Consider the following 22,660-nt stretch of genomic DNA (forward strand, 5'->3'; position numbering starts at 1 on the left):
CATTTGAGTCAAAGCAATTTAAGTCCGGAAAGTCTTCAGATTTATAACTGCTGCTTGTTGCATTTGGAAAGTGCATATTCCTTATTGTTTTGCTTTGTTGTTTTCTCATCTCTTAGAGAAAATATTACCCACACTCCCCAATATTTTTACAGGTCAGTATATGTTTTATGTCACTTAGCTTTTGAGCTGGGTCATTCTCCATCAATTGAACAAGTAGTAAGTAAGATTAAGTAGTCAAATATTGCTTAAAATTTCAGAATATAACAATTCATCCTGACTGCATCTCCAGTTGTTTCAATCCCTATTTATTCACTCTGTAGCTAAAAAACTAAACCAGTTCTAAAGCCATGAGTAATTTAAATGTAGATCATCTTAAATAATTCAACTTATTCAAGTTTCTTCATTAGCTTTTCTCTACAAGTCATATAGTATAGCACACAGCTCTCTATTGTATGGCAACTGATAAACAAATATCAGCTCAGAACGCTATGGGTGATAGAATATTAACTTTGAATTATTAACCCATATTAAAGTTTATCATTAAGGAAAGCAGTGATGCCACAGGAAGATTGCTAAACTTACCCTCTACATAATATGAAAATGTGGCTTTCGTTATATTATAAATAAATAAATAAGCATAAAATGTAGCTTCTACCTAAAAAAACCTTTGTATTCTCATTTAGTTCACAATAACTTACTTTCCACCACCCAAAAAATAGGGAGAAACAATTCCTAGCTTAAAGTACTACTGTAAAAAACAGAATTTTAACAAACTAGTTCTTAAACATAGTATTTTTGAATTGAATATTTGGATTCTATCAATGATATTCAGGACCAACAGACATTATTTTCTCACAGTTCTGCATAATTTTCTAACTCTGCTGTTCTGGTTACTAGTGAAGACTAGATAGCATGAAAGAAATGGGTCTTAGAGGTACAGTCATGAAATGGTCTTATATGAATTTTACAAGTGACATTGGCATATTGCCCAGAAATAAGCTATACTGAATACCATATAATATTAAATAAATGTGCATGGTATTGTACCAGCAATATTTTGGACTTTTGTTTTATTTTCAGATTAAGCTTTTGTAGTTCATGTTCACTCAGGATCAGACATTGGGTCTATTTTTTCAATATTTGTCTCACAATTGTTCCACTGATTTTCAAGGGGAGGTCTTTCAAATGGCTAGAATGTTAATAAAGCTATTGGTTAAAAGTGAGCAAGAAAAAAAAGTGAAACTAAAATACAATTAAAAGATATACACAGGCAAAGTAAGAAGCAATTAAATTAAACCTATTGCAATTATATACAAATAACAAGAAAAATAGTATATGCCATTGGGAAACAACCATTGGAAAAATAAATCAATTAAATGTGATTACCATATAAAGCAAAAGGGTAAATATACAGAAGCAGTTTTTAAAACTAAAATCTGTTTTGGTTTAGTTTTAATTTTTCTGTATTATTTACACTTTGGCTTTATGGATGAAAAAAAACTTTTTACTTAAATTTATAGATTGTATTATTTGTCTTATTCAACACCAACATACCTTAAAGAAAAAATATGTGTATTGTTACTTGGATATTTGTTTACATCTAATTTTCTGTATAAACGCATCCAAATGGGTTCCAGATTTGAAACCCATTATGCAGTAAAAGTATTCAGAGACTAAAGAGACAAAAACAATAAGATCCTTCTATTGAATTTAACCTTTTATGTTACCTTGTTGAAATTATGTTTTCAGAACACATTGAAAGATGAAAATAGAGAGAAGAAGCAGAGTGATTTAAACTATAGCAGCATTCCTAAATTTAACTAGCATCAGTGAGGGATCACTGCCCATTATATATTAGCCAGATTGGTTTTCTATATTAATGGGTCAGAGAAGATAAATCCCTAAAACTTGCCTTAAAATTCAGAGCATTATTGCAAATTACCAATTCTGGTGATTTTAAGAAATAGAGAACGCTAAAATTTTAATAATGGCATTTCAAGAAAACTGAGTTATACTTAAACTTCTCTTTAAATAAAACTTGAGTGTGTCTAATTAAATTGCAGTGCTAAACATAGTAATAAAAATAAAATATTTTAGGGTACGTTAGAACCTTCTTCTGAATAAATATGTTCAGAATTGTATTATATCCTGTGACTTCTCCACAGGACATGATCAGATTTTTTCCCCAAGAACTCATGCCCTAGTTATAAATATAAATATGTCTTATTCATATTAAATTATATCGAGATTTTTGTCCTAGCCTTCTATAGAATATGAATCAGTCGGGGTATATGTTTCATCCCTTATGCTTAAGAGTTTAAGCCTTTTTTTGAGAGTAGTGTTTTGTTTTCATTTTTGCTGTTCTGTATTATATTTTTAATATTCCACATCTGAGTTAATGTTCAATTTCCCTTTATTTTAAATTGCATTAGCTACATCTCAACATGTCTCCAGTGTATCCAGAATTACTATTATGATCTTAATTCAACAAATCTATAATTTCAATACATAGGCCTTATTTTTCCTCTAAATGTTCTCAGCAGTTGCTCTGCCATGGGCAGTTAGCATAGATATTTGTGCTTCACTGTATGCCCTATCTCTGCAATTTACCCTTGGGGGTGACCTCAGGAAAAATATTAAATTCCTAAAATATGTAATTATCGCTAAAAGATAATTATTATTTTAGAAGCCATCATAGTCTGTAGTGACTGTAAATGCTATTAAACATACCAGCAAAATTCTCTGGCTCCCAGCCTTGCTTATGGAAAGCTGATTTACAATCTAATAAGAGGTTTTTGAAAAGGTGTTTCTCTTCAGAATTTCCATAACTCCCACTTCAATTTTTAAAATGAAATCCTGAAGGAATATATTTATTGAATCTTTAAGATGACCTAACCATTATAATAGTTAAAGTTGTTTATGAAGAGGGTAAAAACGCAATATCACAACAAAAAAACTTCCTGGGTTATATTAAAAGAAATGAGAAAGTTGTGTAATCCAGTGGGTTAAAAATCAGCCCAGCCACTGCCTATTGGAAGAGCCAGATCCTTCAGCCCTTCAAAGACAGCAGAGTCAGGACTACCTTAACCTTAGGCAGTGGTGAAAGTCAAATTTTTTACTACTGGTTCTGTGGGCGTGGCTTGATGGACGTGGCAGGGGGAGGATACTGCAAAATCTCCATATTCACCCCACTCCTGGGGGAAGGATATTGCAAAATTTCCATTCCCACCCAACTCTGGGGCCACCCAGAAGTGGTATTTGCCGGTTCTCTGAACTACTAAAACTTTCTGCAACCGGTTCTCCAGAACCTGCTGAATTTCACCCCTGCCTTAGAGGTTTTTCTCTTTCATCAAAAGAGAAAACAAGTATCCCAAACCCCTAAAATGGCACTTCTTCATTGAGAGGTCCCCAAGTATGCTGCCTCATCTGATTTATAGAATGGGAAAAGACAATTGGAGAAAACCTGTTTTGAAAATAACCAGGCCTGCAGTTATAAAGGCTTTATAGATAGTTATCAATGCTTTGAATTGCACCTGTAAGACAATAGGCAACCAGTACAAGTCTTAAAGTACAGGTTTTATGTAGGCATACTGAGGTGCTCCGATCACTACTCATAGCCCCATTCCAGGATGATATAAAGAAAGATCTCTGTGGTTCAAATCCATTGCAATAAACACTGTACTGTAGTGGCTTTAATATCCATTAGATAACTCCACTGTAAACATAGAGTGCATCAAATACTGTTTTCCTTATTAGATGTACAATGAATAAAATCTTACGGCTTGCCTGAACGTTCCATGTTCACCCCACAATTTACCCACTCTATAGACAAATTCAAAGCTTCCCAAAGTATTTCGTTGATACTGCTTTGCATCTTCAACTTCAAAGTTAACTATCTTTCAGTTTTGTATATCTACCAAAATATTGCTCCTTTTATTTTCTCTAAGGGCAGAATCAGGAGAATTGTGGCATTAAACTGGAAAAAAAAAGATAATCACCCACTGCTTTTATGTTCTTGAATGAGATACATAAATGAAATGAGTGCATCTAAATACGTAGGGGTAGGAAGAATAACAGTAACTATTTTGTGAAGCAATTACTGATTGGAGAATGACCCTGCATTGACAATAGCTAGTTGTAGCTAGTTACTTTTTAGATATAGTTGTTGTAGCTTATACTAATACTTTTATTCTGAAGGTGGGATGGACTATAGTCAACAATTTGAATCTAAATTGTCAGAGAAGTACAACTGATTTCCTTTATAGTAGTTTTTCATTCTCAACTAGAATTCCTAGTGCTCAAGATTTCTTTTTTTTTGGGGGGGGGGGTTAGGTTATTTTTCATGTTCTGACATGTTTTACTATTATTGAAAGGGACACCATCTATTGGCTTTATATTTTTTTAAAAATACATTTTTAAAATGTTATCACTACCCATGCTGTTTAGAGAATATAAAGGATTGATATGCTCAAGTCTAAAAAACACTGAAATTGCAGAAATCTGAACAGAACTGTAGTTTACAAGTAGTCCTCAACTTTTCACCATAGCTGAACCCAGAATTTTGGTCATAAGACATTGCAGTTGTAAGTTGTGGCACCACATAGGCACTCACTCCTATATCAAAAGAAAACAAATATATGTTGGAGAAAAGCGATAAAAAGTCTTGTAGACAAATTGTGTACGTTTTTGGGAACCCAATTCAATTTCATACAATACAAAAATGTGACCTTTGATATATACCCAATGTATCTGACAAAACTCTCTGGATTCACTAGTTACCTCCCTACCTCAGGAGACCAATAAATGTATCATATTAGTTTTCCCCTAATGAGCAACCTAAATTAATGAATTTGCTGGTACAGTATGACCACAGAGACTGAAAGTCTATTTCTTAGTCAATTGTTTTTGTTTTCTAATTCCAGTTCCGAATATTTTAACCTGAAATTTAAAGACAGAAAAATGGGAGTGTAAAGAAAAAGACAGTAATTATTCATTCCAATTGTTATTTTTTTTAAAAAAAACTCCACAAAATATATCCAAGACAATAGCAGCCAAAAGATACTAACTTTACTAGATGCAATTTCCACACATCAAAGAAAGTCAAGGAATTTTCCTTTTAAAAAATGGCTCCACATTTTGCTGTCTCGTAGGCCATTCACCAATTCAAGATATTAATGCCATTTTGAGAGTACTGGATTTATCTTCAGAACTCAGGCTCTGGCTAAGCATGCTAGTGAAATACTTGACATTCAGCACCTGTTTTATCAATGATAAATCACATTACACAGGGCTGGGTTTGCATGATTAATACCATTGCCTGAGTGTGCTAACAACAACAAAAACAGCAATAGAAAATTGCCCATTCTCAGCAAATTGGTGTTCTACAAAAGCAGAGAATGAGATCCAAGGTAATTGCAATGAAAAGTGGGGGAAACGTTCAACTGTTATCCGTCTTTCTCTATTTATTAAAAGCATTTCCACACTTTTGAAGCTAAACCATAAGAACAGCTGCCAGATCAGGCTGCAAAAAATCTGGCTTACCACCAGATGCAGACAAGAATTTGAGATACTTTTTTTTTATCCTTTGACTAACAATTATCTGGAATTTTAAAACTCAGTTCTGATATCCCTAATCCTAAGAGGAGTGCTGAATATCTATTACATAAGAAATACAAGGTTTCTGCCAGAATTATTGTTCAGCACAAGGTTTCTCCTTTGCACTACGTGATCAATGGTTCAGCCTATTATTGTATGCCTGCATGCTAGAATTTCTTGGTTTCTAGAACTGATAGCTAATGATGGATAGTTGTAACAACATTCAAGGTAAGTTGTACTATGCATTATTAAGAAGGACAAAAATGTGACATGGACACTATGTTTCTGGCACCCCATGTCACTTATAATGTATAATGCCACCTGCAGATTCAAAGAATGATAAGCAGAGAAGGATATTGTGTGATTTCATATTGGCTGAAGCGAACCCAACATGTTTTTTTCTATATTCAGTTTTAGGACATGTGTGAAGAACAGATTGTGTTTTATGTCATATTTATGCAAATGTATTGAACATTCAAAAGAGTTCACAAATTGTTAAGCACCATTGTATGATAAGATATTGTATAGCTAAGAATAACTGTGCTATTCAATTATAGCAACAGTATTGGCAACAAGTGCCATAAACCTAATTGGAATCATAAATTTGTCATTGGTTCAAAAGTTACATATCATAAGAAGTATAAGAATGAAGATTATTTTGGTTATTTATGAAACTATAGCAGCAAGTGAAGCTACAGTTAAAGATGAATACCAGTGATAAATGTGATTGGAGCTGGAATAAAGAGGAAGGGTTCAATATGACTTTCCTTTTTATAGGGTGACACTTCAGGGGGAAAAAAGCAACCAAGAATTTGTGGCATCTTTTGGACAAACACATTTATTGTGACATAAGCTTGTCTTATGTCTTGACATTATATTTTCTAAAGTGATACAGGCCACTGGTTTGCCCTTGGAGAAATTTATAATGTAGTCTCAACGCTACTTATAAATGCCTTTCCTATCAGGATAAAAACAACAGTGTAATTTGCATTTATAGAAGAAACACTTCTTAAAGTTCTAATGGGCTTTTAATAAAAGAGAAAAGCTGTGCCCAGAACAAAATTCTTCTCAATAAATTTAAAGAATGCCACTAACAACCATCTAGGTAGCAAAAACATTGTAACAGGTATATATAGGAGTAATCTCAAAAAGATGAGGGAGAGGGAGACATCGTCAAATAATCAATCTGTAGAAATCTATTGTACTCTTTGAGAGATATACTAAACCTCAATGTAACTTTCCCCAACTTGGTGACTTCCAGATGTGATGGATCTTCTATTCTCAGAATTCAAAGCCAACATGCTGGTCTGGAATTCAAGGAAATAGCACATCAATGCATTTAGGTAGATGGGTGGCAGATTGGAGAAACCAAGAATAATAGATCACTGGTGTTTTCAGTTATTTATCATAAGAATCGGAGAATTGGAGAGGGCCATTTAGGGCATTGATTCTTACTCCTACTCTGAGCAGGAAACCATGTACAAGTAGATAATGTTCTTGTATATGTTATCAGAATAATTCCACTATGAAATAGAAATAGAATAACAGAGTTGGAAGGGACCTTAGAGATTTTCTAGTCCAACCTCCTGCTTAGGTAGGAAACCCTACACCAGACAAATGGTTATCTAATCTCTTCATAAAAACTTCCAGTGTTGGAGCATTCACAACCTCTGGAGGCAAGTTGTTCCACTGATTAATTGTTCTAGCTGCCAGAAAATTTCTCCTTAGTTCTAAGTTGCTTCTCTCTTTGATTAGTTTCCACCCATTGCTTCTTCTCCTGCCCCCAGGGGCTTTGGAAAACAGCTTGACTCCCTCTTGTTTGTGGCAGCCCTTGAGATATTGGAACATATTGTTATGATATTGGATATATGAAACAGACAGCTATTCTGTGGCAATTGCTGCCTTTGTGAAATAACTATATACAACAAAATATGCATTCTTAAATGGATTAAAATATAATAGTATAAAGTATTTTTAAAAGAAAAAAGAATCCAATACAAAATAATTGCAGTATGGAATTAAAATTATGAATCTGAATCCTTGCTAGAGGTGGGTTGCTCGGTCCGGATTAGCCGAACTGGTAGTGGTGGTGGCAGGAGGCTCCGCCCAACTGCCCAGGCACTTCTGCACATGCACAGAAGCATCACAAGCATGCATGCAAGCATGAGCAAACCAGTAGCACAGGGATTTGAAATCCACCTCTGATCCTTGCTCTCTTCTTTCTTGTTAGGAAAATATGTAATTTTTAAGCCCTGGTCAGAGGTTTATGTGTTAGGAGACATACTTCAAGCTGCATGTCTATATGTCCCAGCTTCATATTAGATTATTGCACATATAGAAATAGATCTAAAGTGAGGTTTAAGTGTGTTTTGCCACTATTCATGAAAAAACCACCCTCCAAATGATTCCCTATCGAACATGCTGCTAGTTTTTTTGAGATCAGTGAGCATCCAAAGGGTTTTGAATCTACCAGTTCCACTTGGAAATCCTCAGAAAGTCCCATTGTTGTCTTCAAATATTTCTTTCAGTGAAACAATGGGTGTTAGATCCTAAAAATGTTACATTTGTATAGATTGATTTGAAGGATTTAAGGAACACTTTCAGGTTTTTCAGAGATGCTTTTCCCCAGCACTCATCCACTTGATGGATGGATGAGCACGATAGAGCTTCTTGGGTATTATTCCTAATCTTTGGTATGCTTTTTGCCCGCAGAATCCTTATCCTCTTTCCTCATGAAATTGTTATTATTATGGTTGGTTGCACAGGCGGGCAGATATTTAAGCTGGATTTGGCATTTTTATCCACCTATTGATTCTTCCCAAGTACCCAGGTTAGGCAAATGTTCTGTTTAATAATATCAGAGGTGTTGTCACAGAATGTAAGGTTTTCCAAGTAAAATTGCCTTTTGCAATGGACTGGTTATGATTTTCTCAGTGCTCTGTTCAGGTGGTACTTCAGATGTTTTGGAATTGCACCCAAGATGCCTGCACTATTTTTGCCTTCTTTTTGCCATAATCATTCTACTTCTATTTGCATATATTTTGTGATATTCCTCCAGAATAGAGTTCTTATATTCTGCTATCTCTGAGTATTGAAATATCTACTCTCCAGATTTTTTTGTCTTTCACATTGACAATTGTTAAGTCTGGGGAGCTTACATAGCAGTTGCCTGTCTGTTTGAATTAATCCCAGAACACTTCAGCTTCTTCATTTTCTATTATTTTCTTTGTTTTATGGTTACACCAGTTTTTGCTTGCGAACAAATGATATTTCTTACAGTTCTTCAATTGCACCATAGCTGTTACTTTGTCGTGACATTGCTTGTCAGTCTGTTCAATCTTCTTGCAATAACTTACTAAGTGGTCCACTGTTTCTTAGGTTTCTTTGCAGAGGCAACATTAGCTGCCAGTTGATGTCTTCTCAGTTCTCAATTATTTCTATATTTTTTTTAGAAATTTGTCTCTTTCTTCATGTTTCCTGTTGTTATATATTGCCAGGTTTTGTTATGATCTGCTTTGCCTGGCATTTTTTTTAATGTAGTAGCCATGTAATAATTTGCCTTGCCATGTCTCTTTTCTGTTCTTCATTTGATCTCTCTTGTAGGCCAGTTTGGTCTCTATAGTACTCAGCCTTCATGATATACTAGCTTCAGTGCATCTTCTTTACTGTCCTTCACATATTCTCCCAATGCACTTCTTTTCTTCTTCAACCATCTGATGTACTTGCAACATTCCACTCCCACCTATTTTCCTTGGTAAATAGAGCCTGTCAATGTCGCTGCCAGGATGAAGGGCATGATTCATTATCGTTATTTTTCTGGCCTTCCTATCCAGGGTCTTTAGTTCTCCTTGAGTCCAGTTCACTATTCCAATTATGTAGTTTAAGATCTTCACTCTCTTGTTATATTCATTCCTAATCTTTTTTCTTGATTTCAGTGTGCTTCATAGTGTCAGCTTAAAAGATGCCCAGGTATTTGTAATGATCCTCTTCATCCAGACTTTTGATTTAGACCATTTTGGTTCCTTCACTTTTCACTATTTTTCCTTATTTAATGGTGACTATGGCACTCTTGTCCAACCCAAACTCCATTGCAATATCTTGGAGATGATAGATAGATAGATAGATAGATAGATAGATAGATAGATAGATAGATAGATAGATAGATAGATAGATAGATAGATAGATAGATAGATAGATAGATAGATAGATAGATAGATAGATAGATAGATAGATACAGTTGCAAAAAAAAGTATGTGAACCCCTTGGGATTATGTGGAGTTTTGCATGAATTGGTCATAAATTGTGCTCTGAACTTCATCTAAGTCACAACAATAGAAAAACACAGTCTGCTGAAAATAATACTACACAAACATTAGATGTTGACATGGTTTAATTGCACATAACATGTAAACATTCACAGTGCAGGGAGGAAAAAGTATGTGAACCCTTGGTCTTAATAACTGGTTGACCCTCCTTTGGCAGCAATAACCTCAACCAAATGTTTCTTGTAGTTGCAGATCACACCTGCACAATGATCTGGAGTAATTTTGGACCACTCCTCTTCACAAAACTGTTTCAGTGTAGCAATATTCTTGAGATGTCTGGTGTAAATCGTTCTCTTAAGGTCATGCCACAGCATTTCAATCGGGTTGAGATCAGGACTCTGACTGGGCCACTCCAGAGGGCGTATTCTGTGCTGTTGAAGCCATTTTTATGTTACTTGTATGCTTTGGGTCATTGTCCTGTTGCATCACCCATCCCCTGCGGAGCTTCAGTTGGCAGACAGATGGTTGTATGTTTTCCTGCAAAATGTCTTGATAAACTCTGGAATTCATTTTCCCATCAATGACAACAATCCGTCCAGGCCCTGAGGCAGCAAAGCAGCCCCAAACCATGATCCTCCCTCCGCCATGTTTTACAGTGGGGATGAGGTTTTGATGTTGGTGTGCTGTGCCTTTTTTTCTCCACACATAGTATTGTGTGTTTTTCCCAAACAACTCAATTTTCGTTTCATCTGTCCACAGTATATTTTGCCAGTAGTGCTGTGGAACATCCAGATGCTCTTTTGCAAACTTCAAACATGCTGCAATTTTTTTTTTTGGACAGCAATGGCTTCCTCCGTGGTGTCCTCCCATGTACTCCATTCTTGTTTAATGTTTTCCTTATTGTAGATGTGTCAACAAAAATGTTAGCATGTGCCAGAGATTTCTATAGGTCTTTAGCTGACACTCTAGGATTCTTCTTTATCTCATGAAGCATTCTGCACTGTGCTCTTGCAGTCATTTTTACAGGACGACCACACCCAGGGAGAGTAGCAAGAGTGCTAAACTTTCTCCATTTGTAGATAGTCTGTCTTACCGTGGACACATGAACATCAAGGCCTTTGGAGATACTTTTGTAACCCTTTCCAGCTTCATGCAAGTCAACAATTCTTGATCGTAGGTCTTCTGAGAGCTCTTTTCTGCGAGGCATGGTTCACATCAGACAGTGCTTCTTGAAACCAGTAAACCCACAACAGGTGTGTGTTTTTAAAGGGCAGAACAGCTGTCAGCAACACATCCAATATCATCACACTGATTGGAGTCAAGGTTGGCTCACTCCTGGCTCCAATTAGCTCTTGGAGACGTCATTAGGCTAGGGGCTCACATACTTTCTCCTCCCTGCACTGTGAATGTTTACATGTTATGTGCAATTAAACCATGGCAACATCTAATGTTTGTGTAGTATTATTTTCAGCAGACTGTGTTTGTCTATTGTTGTGACTTAGATGAAGTTCAGAGCACATTTTATGACCAATTCATGCAAAACTCTATGTAATCCCAAGGGGTTCACATACTTTTTCTTGCAACTGTAGATAGATAGATAGATAGATAGATAGATAGATAGATAGATAGATAGATAGATAGATAGATAGATAGATATTACCATATTTTTATGGGAGAGACATTCTTCATTTGGCTCCTTTGGTGCGATCTATTCAGTACAGTTGAACCTCTGGCATAGCTGTTGTCTTCCTTAGATCACACAAGACCCACAACTGCATCAAGATAGTGCCTTCCTGGAGTTATTATTGTTGTGGTTCATTGCACAGTCAGCCAGATATTTAAACTGGATTTGACATTTTATAACATTTATCCACATTTTTATCTTATTATTATTTTATCTTATCAAGAGCCATCATGGCACAGTGGTTAGAATGCAGTATTGCAGGCTAACTCTACTCTCTGCTCAAGATTGACTCAGCCTTCCATCCTTCCGAGGTGGGTAAAATGAGGACCCAAATTGTTGGAGACAATATGCTGACTCTGTAAACTACTTAGACAGAATGGTAAAGAACCGTGAAGTGGTATATAAGTCTAAGTGCTATAGCTATTATTATTGGTTCATTGCATGGTCAGACAGATGCTTATTACTACTTAGTGCCATATATTCTTGGAGCAGCAAGTAAAAATGATCAGGTTCTAGTTTGATTCTGATCATCATAACAGAGGTTAATTGCTGGGATGTTTGTGTTTTATTTAATATTTATATCATTTTCCTTTTATAGGCAAGTACAGATTGGGTTTCTTTTATTTTGAAAACAATTGGGAATGAATAATAATGGCTGGCCCAAAGTCTGGTACTCTAGCGCAGTGTTTTTCAACCACTGTGCCGTGGCACACTAGTGTGCCGTGACATAGTGTAAGGTGTGCCGTGGGAAAAACACCCGCCTATAGTCAATATAGGCACAGAGTTAAAATTTTTTAACATTTTCTAATGGTGGTGTGCCTCGTGATTTTTTTCATGAAAAAAGTGTGCCTTTGCACAAAAAAGGTTGAAAAACACTGCTCTAGCGGTCTCTACATCTGAATGTTCCTAAGACTTAGTGAAACACTAAAATATGTTGGATGTGTGATTATTTTGGGGAAAGTGATTACTTTCCAAAATGCATAATACAGTCTAGCATTCAACCACTTCAGAATTCATTGCAAACATTTATGCTGAGGTGTCCTGCTCTTCCCCATCTGTGTATCAAAGTTTTTTAAAAAGAATACCCATGATTATTGCTAGGGCTTTAAAATTATATATTTGCTGCAGTAGATGTGTAAAACTATTTTGCAGCACCTTTCAGCATTTACAATGTGGCATGATGTCTCTTACCTGAACATTGTCATTTCTTGTTGCTGCAGAAGCTAGTCCAGTTTAAGAGAGCTGGCATGTTTTTGAGAAAATTATTGTTTATGGAAAAATTATTGTTCTGTTATCCAGAAAACGAAGTCCAAATGGCACGATATAAATCTGCCACCTCAAGCAACAGAATTAGGTTCCTTTCCAACGTATAGCAAAAAGATAGGGGGAAAATCCCTAAGTACCAGCTGCAAATCCCTCAAGCCTTGGAACTGAACACAGAGCTTTGGAAAAAAAGAAATTAAAACTTTCAAAGTGTGACCTTGGAAATGGATTTAATAGTGTTCCTCCATTTTAAGCCTTCCTGAAAATAAAGATTTCATCGTAGGAAAGTGTAAAAAAGAGAATCAACCAACTAAAAATTACTTTTGGTTGAGGTGCTGCCTATGTCAAAATCTAGTTTCTCTAAGTGAGACAGTAGGAAACTAAATACATCCTTTCATTTGTGTATTTTTTCAGGTAGGATAATTTAACCCCCCCCCCCAGATATCTCAGTTCCCAGAAAATATCAAGATTTACAATTGCCATGTGCAGTGTGAGTGCCTATATCCAAATCACCCATGTATTTTATTTCCCGTGCCAGCAATGGGCAGCAAGAGTGATAAATTTTCTCTTACTAATTGGGAAGATATTCATTCATATCAGTTCCATCCTCCTTTCAGTTCCATCCTCCTTCCTTTTCCTGGGTCATTGCAGGTAATAACAAACACAAATCAGTTTTCATGAAGAAAAGAGCACCTAAGGGAGGGGAAGGGAAGGGAAGGGAAGGGAAAGGAAAGGAAAGGAATAGAAGGAAAGGGAAAGGAAGGGAAGGGGAAAAGATCGTACAGTGGGAACTCTGTACCTATGAACGATTCTCACCACGAGCAAATCAGGTGCTGACCCAAAAATCCCCTAAATGTTTCACTCTGTTCACGAACACATCCCCAGGTAGTGATCAAACACAGCCACAGCGATTTTCCATGCCAGAGAGATTTCCCCTTCCGTGCCTTTTTTTGTGTGTGTGCATGCATGCGCAGTCAGTCTTGCTTCCAGTCACGATCAAATCGGGTGCCGACCGAAGTCCTAAAACAGATTACGGTCATGACCTGAGATCCCACTGTATAAGGTTCTGGAAAATTGATAAAAGACATATCTAATTTGTTTGAGGACAAATGTAACTTAACACCATCCTCTCAGAGTGAGGATAGTTATAGACATAATTATAGACATATTAAATTGACAGTTTGTCTTTGCTATAGAGCTTAAGAAGGCGCATATAACGCTGTGTTCTCTAATTTTTCACACAAGTCTGGAACCAGAAAAAGAGTCTGGTTCAAACTGAGCCAGGATCAGATTCAAGTCCAGCATTTTAAATATCATACTATATTCCTTGTCCTGCTGCCCCATAGGCACTGCAGCTGCTTACCTTAGGACTGTTCCAGCCAGGCCTCCCAATCACCGACACCTGTCTCCCTGCTGCCCAATTTCTTCTGCTGCCACTTGCAGAAGGACGTCACGTGGTGCGTCATGCCAGTGCTGCTGCTCATGGCAAGAGGCATGTGCCTCATTGTGCTGGTATTGCGACTCATGGCAGGAGGCCACCTTGCACATCATGCCAGTGCCGCCGATTGTGGCAGGATGCCACGTGCTGGGATGCGCCATGCAGCTTCCCACCGCGAGTGGCAACACTGGCAGAATAAAATCATTTTTCTTTTCAGATAATTTTCTTTTCAGTTTCTTTCACCAAGTTGAAAGAAATTTGCTACCAAAAATGCAGGGAAAAAATCATCTAAGCTACAAAAATGTGAGTAATTTCCCATAATTCTTTCTCAATGGTTTTATTTAAACTGAGGAACAAGTACTTTGGGGATATCCATATTTTACCAGCACTTTCCTACGGCTTTGAAAATCTTCCCACTCACCTGCCCATTCCTAAAATCTTCCAGGATCTTTAACTGTATGATTTACCACGACCATTCAATTTAATGTGGCTTTACAATACATGAGATGTATGTTAGAAAAAAAAAGAAGAACTGGATTTGGGGAAAGCACATCAAACTGACCAGGTAATATCCCTGTGCCTTATGAATATGTGCCTGGTAAAGCTATCACCAAAATGAGAATCTCCAGTTTTGTGTCTCATCTAGCCATACAGTCTCATCAGTTCCAGATTATAGGCCTTGTGTATGATTTTTTCCCCATGGTAGTTTTTCCATCTCTTCTTCTTCTGTAATGGAGTCATGTCTGTCACCACGTGGAAAGAAAGTGTCATAAGTGAACTGCTTTTGTGCGTGCTGTAACTTCCTTTATTATTCCCTTTTCACCATTCCTGTATAGTAAGTGTATGGAGTATTCAGGGAAGGGTAGCCCCTCTGGTGTAGGGGCATGTCATGTCCTTTTAGGGCAGCTTTTTGGGTCAGCTCGTCCACCTTTGGTCCCCACCTGTCACTCAGCTCTCACCTATGGCTCCTAGGAGCTGTAGCATGTACAGAAGTCGCACTCCAGGTAACAGCTTCGACAGGCTGGCCAAATCAGGTTGAGAGTAGTCATTGGGTCATTGACCTTTGGTGAGATAGGGACTTGTATATCCCAAGCATGTGAAGACAGATTCCAGTGGATTGAGTGGATGAAGCCTACTAGAATAGGACAAGGGTCATGAAGGAAGTCTCTGCAAGCGATGTAGTAAGCTAAGAGCACAGCAAGATGCAAAAGACACCCTGGTCAAACACTGCGCCCAACCCATCTCCAATTGTCTTGACTTTTGTCTTGCTATTGGAGCAAGATAGAATCTGGGAAGAGAGAGTGAGGATGACTCTGCACACCTCTTCCTCACTTTAATCCAATTCACGCGCAGGTTTTGACAACCAGATGTCAAGGTACTATTTGAATACATTGGACGGACATCATCATAGTAAGAATAAGTGGGAATGTTTGCTTTTCTTTAAAAAATCAATATGTATGCATTTTTCCATAAATAGGACAGAATCAATTTCAAAATACTAAATAGAGAAGAAAGAAAAATGGAGAGATTCATCCACATAGGCAAAGGATTTTGAGAATTGTATTTACACACTGATTTTTTTATTGACAGATTCTATAATAGTCATAACATAGTCTTTCTCTTGCAGAGAAGCTGTTCCTATTGAAATTGGCTGGGTGAGACAAAATGAAAATGTTGTCAGTTCATTATATTTTCATTCTTTTTTCTTTAATGAACATAGATCAGTTTTTTGGAATTTGTTCATAAACAGGAGAGAAGGAAAACTGATTTTGAAAACACGAGGAACAGGTTACAATCTTCCCTCTGTCTGGTTCATGACATCTGAAGCCTAGATAAATTTATGAAGTTAAATTAATGAAGCCTAGATAAATTCACGATGTTACAAATCATCAGTACATACATTCCATCAGATCGAACTGAAATCTGAGTCTCAATTTTTTTTTAAAAAAAATGAAGTATTTGCTCACAAAACCCTTTCATTCAAAAACAAATATCTAGTACTTAAACATATTGTGCATTTACCTTTTATTTTGTGATGTTTTTAATTTAAATTATTGCAAGGGTTGATGATTCTTAGGCATACAGATCAAATAAGCGGAAGCTGTGAAAAGATTAGTGCTCTAAATACATTTCTATGTACTAATATGCCACCTAGTGGCAAAAGAATATACTTTTTTCCAAACATAAAATATCTTGAGTATCTGTGCCACTAGGTGGCAGAAACAAAATGCAGTGCTCATTTAAGTATGATGTTTCTATCTATGTGCAGTTTGAATGGGGTATATTCCCATTATATTCCGTAAAAAAAGAAAATTTAATCTATGCTAAATTAAATCTTCTCTAATCATTTCTGGAATACCTGCTCTGTAAGTATTTGGGGGAGAAATGGTGAATACGTTAAATATTCCTAAATAAAGACTTGCTGGGGAAGAGCCTAATGGGAAAGATTGAGGGCAAAAGAAGAAAGGGACGACAGAGAATGAGGTGGCTGGATTGAGTCACCAAAGCAGTAGGTGTGAGCTTAAATGGACTCCAGAGGATGGTAGAGAACAGGAAGACCTGAAGGAACATTGTTCATGGGGTTGCGATGGGTCGGACACGACTTCGTAATTAACAACAACAACAAAAAAAAAATTCTTCTGGATAACAATGAACTTAGTATGCGCATCTAAATCCTTCCTTGCCTTAGTTTGTCTATTGAAGTTAGAAAAAAATAATTTTCCAATAAGAAATAAAAAGGGTTCAGTTAATCCAGTCTATCTTCAGGGAAGATACATTTACGAATAAAGGCAAATGAAGAATCCTGCAAGATACATTTAAACAAATCCAGGTATTCACATGGATAATATAATTCTACTCAGTTAATCATATTGAAAGAACATGTAAGCAGTCACTTGCTCTGTTTTGCCCAAGAAAAAATGCCTAAAGATTTTTTAAAAAAAGGCTGAAATGTAGAATTCTCCTTTGCAAGGTGTTCATTGTCAAGTGCTGTCCCCATGAAACAACCTTCCTAATCTAAACAAGTAGCTGTACCCAAACCAGGGAGCCAATGCAAAGAATATAGCAATGCCATTGAAGCCTATCCAAAATTCTGGTAGTCCAAAGATTAACAGAATAATAAAATGTATCTAGTTGGTCAGGAGTCTGTGCAGTATGTCAAAAATGGCAGTTTTGAATCTAGGGAGTGGGATCATATGCCACCAAATCCAATAAGTGAAATTTCTTACAGCTCTTGCCAAAACACCCATCTTGGAAGATGCATGGGGTGCAGGTTGTAAGCTGGGAAGTTCTGCTCACATTTTGAGCCATCTCTTAGTGTCCATCAAAATCATCCAGAGTGTAGGATCCTACAATAAAAAGTCTTCAGACTTTTTTATTTGCTGGAAGCCTCTCAACAGACAATGTCCCTGGCATCTTTCAACAACTTATCAACAAGACATCCAGTAGAAATGTATGGGTTAGTGAAAAAGAGGATCTAACAGTGTAAGTTCTGATGCATCATAGACATTCACTTTTGTCTTAGGAGCAGCTGCATCTAAGAAGCAGCTGCATCAAAAAGCATCTTTGAGAGTTACTTTTCATTTGAAGCTGTGTTTTTCAAAGTTTTCTACACAGTCTTCATCTAAAGGGCACCTAAAGCACCAATACAGTAGTGCTCCATATTGGAGAAAGAAGGAATACTGGAAAAAATGCAGCAATTCTTCTTAATCTCTGCTTTAAACACACACACAGAGGCAAAGACTTCCTTACAGCATTTTAATATTGTAGTTGAGTTAGGGATTCCACAGTCACATTTAAATAAGTATATTCATCAGTATTATATTTGTGCAATTAACTCTCCTATGTAACTAGCAGTTTTTTGTTCAGTGATTACTTTTATTTATCTAGGTATCAGACCACATGTTTTATAGCTCTAAAATTTAAGGGCTATTTCCTAGTCTATTGAAAATCTGCATTTTCCACTAAAGTTTTCTAGAAAAGAAGAGTTCCGATTGCAACTTTCAGCCCTTTCTACCAGCCTGTTCTTTTTACTCCCATCGCAAATTGTCCCTTTAAATGAAATTGCAAATGGACCATTGAAAAGAATTAAATAAAATACAGTTTAATCCAGGGGTGAAATCCACTTACTTTTGCTACCAGTTCGATAGCAATGTGAGTCCAGGTGGGTGGGCGGAGTTTGCTACCGAGCGCCTGCAAAGGTGAGCGAATGGGGGGAAGGAGAATCCACTGTGCCACGTGATTTAGATTAGCTAGAAAGCAGGAAATTCTGCTTTCTAGTTAATATAAATCTTGCATCATAGTTGATTGTCAGAAAAAACTATTTGCCCGAACCAGTTTCATTTTTTTTACTATCAGATCAGGCGAACTGGTCCAAACCAGTAGCATTTCACCCCTGGTTCAATCCATAATTGCAATTGGGTTGTTGCAAGACTGAAGTAAAATATGACAGAACATGCAAAGAAATAGAAGGAAGTAGGAAAGTTAAGTCTGCTTTAGGTTTAGAATGGGTTAGTGTGATTTAAAGGAACACTAAGCAAACCAGCATGACACAAGCTAATATTTTCGCAGTCCTGAAATGAGCATGTAAGAAGGATCAATTTAACAGACATTTTATAAAGTTATTCAATGGATTTTATTTTTCTCTATACATTTTAGACTCCCTGCAATAGGAGCTATCTTGCAGCAGAGGGCACCAAAGACTATCACATAGGTGTATTCATTTAGTGGTGTAAATCAAAGATTGTAATGAAAAGCTAAAGAAATATTTTATAATCTAACAGTCTCAGGAATTTTGAAATTTATGATATCAAAAAAAATTGTCTACAATTAATAATAGGGGAAACAATATTAAACACACTCATAATTCAAAGGATGACATTTATTACAATAAGCAAATTCTCTGAAACAAGTAGTTATTTTAATAACTTTTCTCCTGCTTTCATTTTGGTTAATGTATTAATCAATTGTAAAAGTAAATTTTCTAGCTAATATATCATGACAATTTGAGTTGACCTGCACTTCCAAATTTTAAAGAAGGATACACTGCCAGTCCTCCTTTAAGATGTGTTTCTGAGGTAAAATGCAGTCATAACTATGCGATTTCTCTTTCAATATAAAAGTTTTATTTTGTTCCAAGTTTTCTTGAACTTTTCCTTCCTCTCCTTAATAAGCAAGTAATCATGCATGCCAATCAGTCTTGCACTTCCTAGGACTAAGACAGAGTAATTCAGAGGTGGTATTTAGCCAGTTCTAGCCAACAGGTAGTAGTTGAGTAGTTTAGAGAACCGGCAAATATCACCTCTGGCTGGCTCTGCCCCCATCTATTCTCTATCTCCTGAATCCCTGCTGATCAGCTGGGTTGTCCTGCACAGGAGAACAGAGATGAAAAGCAAGTTAGTGGGCTGGGGAGAGAATGGGAATTTTACAGTATCCTTGCCCAAGAGTCGGTGGGAAATGGAGATTTTACAGTATCCTTTCCCTATACAGTGGAGATTGTATAGTATCCTTACCCTGGAATGCGGAAGTAATGGGGACTTTGCAGTATCCTTCTCCCAGGAGTGGGGAGGGAATGAGAATTTTGCACTATTCTTCCCCTGCCACACCCACCAACTCATGCTCACCAATCCACCAATCCACGCCCACAGAACTGGTAGTAAAAAAGTTTGAATTCCACCACTGGAGTAATTTGTCCAAGGTCACCTAGATGCCTTTATGAATAAGGTGACAATAAAACTCACCATCTCCCCATTTCCAGCCTGTTGCCTTAACCACTATATCAAATTGAATATCTCTCTTTCAGCAATGCATTATGATATAGAATAACTTATACTTGCTACTTATATTTGTCTGAAATCCAAATTTTCTTTCTCTGAATCATGCTGGCATATGGCACACCTTATCCCAACCTGATGTTTTCCAGATTTGCTTGGAATCTGGATGTAAGCATATTTGAGATATGCTAGATAGTAGACCAAAGCTGAACTAACACATTTGTATATTGAGAGTTCTCTTTATTACTAAAGTCTGACTGAACAATAAATTCCAGCAAATTATTTATTCAAATGTATTGTAGCTCCAAGTTCTGATGATTGATAGGATTGAGAAGGTTTACTCAGTCTGCTCTAAAAGGGGTCTGCCCATTACAAATGGAAACTATATTTCATATGGTTGCTTCTAGTATTTCTATTAGTTCCCTTCTTTTAAATTTACATTCAAGATTATGAATGCAAAACAGAATTTTAACGATGGGGGATGGGTTGCATTGGTAGAAAGATGGTGACATATACAAAGCCAGGAAAAAAAAACTTGTCATTTTTGGACAACTCTTATTATTATAATGGTGAAGTCTCCTTTTAAGGGAACTTGATTCTTGATCATCCCATCATGAATATGAGACAGAGGAATGGACATTGTCTTCTACTCATTTCCAGTTCATCATATATGCAATTTCTGTTCACTTTGTCATGCTCCAGCTGAAATATATTTTCTGACTTCTGTTAGTTCAAGTGTTGCCATCTGTTTTGTCCACTGTGTTTTAATTTACTCTTTAAAAAATCCTTGAATTTACACAGAGACAGGATGCTGCCATCTGACCCCATTTTTTCTCAAAGTCTGCTGCAGATTGTTCTATTTTCTCAGGATCATAGTAATTATAACACTTATTTAACATGAAGAACATCAGAGTTCAAAACCTTGCAATAACTATTTGCGTTAGTATCATTATTCTACCTTTAATTTGTCTCCCTCCTTCCTCTTAAACTGCTTTAAAAAGCCCCACTGACATTCTTTAATTTTCCAGGCACTTGAGTTACAATGGCTTCACTGCAACTGAGCTATTTGGAAGCTAAGGATGAAATGATTCATCTGGGATTAGAAAAAAGATAAAATTGTGTACTGGTGATTTTTTTAAAAAGTGAAAAAGTAGAATAGTTCAAGGGAAAAAGTGATATACGTGTGTGTGTTTGAAAGTCTCTGTTAAGGTTTGAACTAGAAACATTCTGCATGTCACACAAATATTATAACCACTATGCCACTGAGAAGCACCTGTAACAGAAACTATAGCAGACTACCTTAAAGAAAACCTGAGAAAATACAAGAAAGAGTTTAGTTTTCATTTTAAATGTTACGAGGTATGTGTGTGTGTGTGTGTGTATTCAGTGGTGGAATTAAAATAATTTAACAACCGGTTCTCTGCCTTAATGATCAGCTGGGCAGGTGGGGCTCAGTGGTCATGTGACTGGGTGGCCGTGGCCAACTCAATGTCACTGATATTGATGGGCTCTTTGCCTTAGCTGTTACAATGTAATAAGGGTTAACTGGAGACGTAATTTCTGTAAGTCTAATAAAGAATAGGCTAGTAACAACACCAGAATGTTTCTTTCCTGCCTTTCTTACAGGATTAGCCCTGTAAAGTGGATGAGATTTCTTCCAACAACCGGTTCTCTGAATAGGTGCGAATTGGCTGAATCCCATCACTGTATATATTAATGCTTTAACTTCTTTATATATAATTTCAATTTCAATTATATTTAATAAAAGTTTTTGTCTTAAGACTTGCTCACAGCTACTTTCTTGGGAGTGAATAACAGGAAGGAATTGTCAAGTCAATATTATGTTGGGCTATTGTCCAAATTGAATTCTTTATTAAACTGCAAATGTATTTCAGATAGGATTTTTTCTTAATCTAATTTAAAGTTATGGTGGCAGAAACACAAGACAGGTTAAGGATGCAGTATTGATATGCTCATAGACAGATCCATACAGGTTTCTTGACAAGAGGACTGAAGCGACTTGCCATTATATTCTTCGGATATTTTTTGGAATTTCTTCACCTACAGCACTAATATCTACCGATATCATCCATACAGCTACTTCTGATCCTATTCAGCGTTTTTAGAACAGTGAAGATGAACTAGTTTTTGCCACCTGGCTGGCATTTTGTTGATATTAATGTATCACTACACCTTATATATGGTACCATTAAATGTTTTTAAAGGATCCACAAATATTTCTCAAGTATCTTGTCCCAAGTATTTGCCATAGAAAATTTAAACTTGAATTATTAATGTTGACTTACATGTAATATTGTTTTATCTATTATCTAGATAGTTTATAAAGGTTTCTGTTTCTAAGACAAATTTGCAGAGATGTTGGGTAAGTGGGGTTTTGATCCAACATATATGAGGATAGTAATAGCCAATGAAGCACCCATCAAATTGGTTTGGTTTGATTTGGTTTGGTTTATTAGATTTATATGCCGCCCTTCTCCCAAGTGTCACCAACACTTAACTTTCCAGTCTTCTATTCCCTCACTCAAATAATTGATTTTTCTTTTATTATTAGCCATTTCCTGAGCATAGGATATACACACCTACATATTTCCATCTCACTTTCTTAGTATGTAATTTTAAGAAT

The 22,660-nt window shown here is 36.4% G+C and overlaps 1 protein-coding gene across 2 annotated transcripts in view; it reads left to right on the forward strand.

The window, feature by feature from the left end:
• The window catches only part of LSAMP (limbic system associated membrane protein), a 485,924-nt gene that overhangs the window by 458,962 nt on the left and 4,302 nt on the right, over positions 1-22,660 (forward strand). Inside the window, exon 7 of one of the 2 annotated variants that reach the window (XM_087721321.1) lies at positions 117-152. The exons of the other annotated variant lie outside the window; for it this stretch is intronic. Within the exon in view, the coding sequence (XP_087577447.1) occupies positions 117-152 (36 nt within the window). The remainder of the gene's footprint in view (positions 1-116; positions 153-22,660) is intronic. 2 annotated transcript variants of the gene reach the window in all.

The sequence above is a fragment of the Thamnophis sirtalis genome, unplaced genomic scaffold (assembly GCF_051295495.1).
Source record: "Thamnophis sirtalis isolate CommonGarterSnake01/CBP01778 unplaced genomic scaffold, rThaSir2_p1.2 scaffold_8, whole genome shotgun sequence".
Taxonomy (NCBI): Eukaryota; Metazoa; Chordata; class Lepidosauria; order Squamata; family Natricidae; genus Thamnophis; species Thamnophis sirtalis.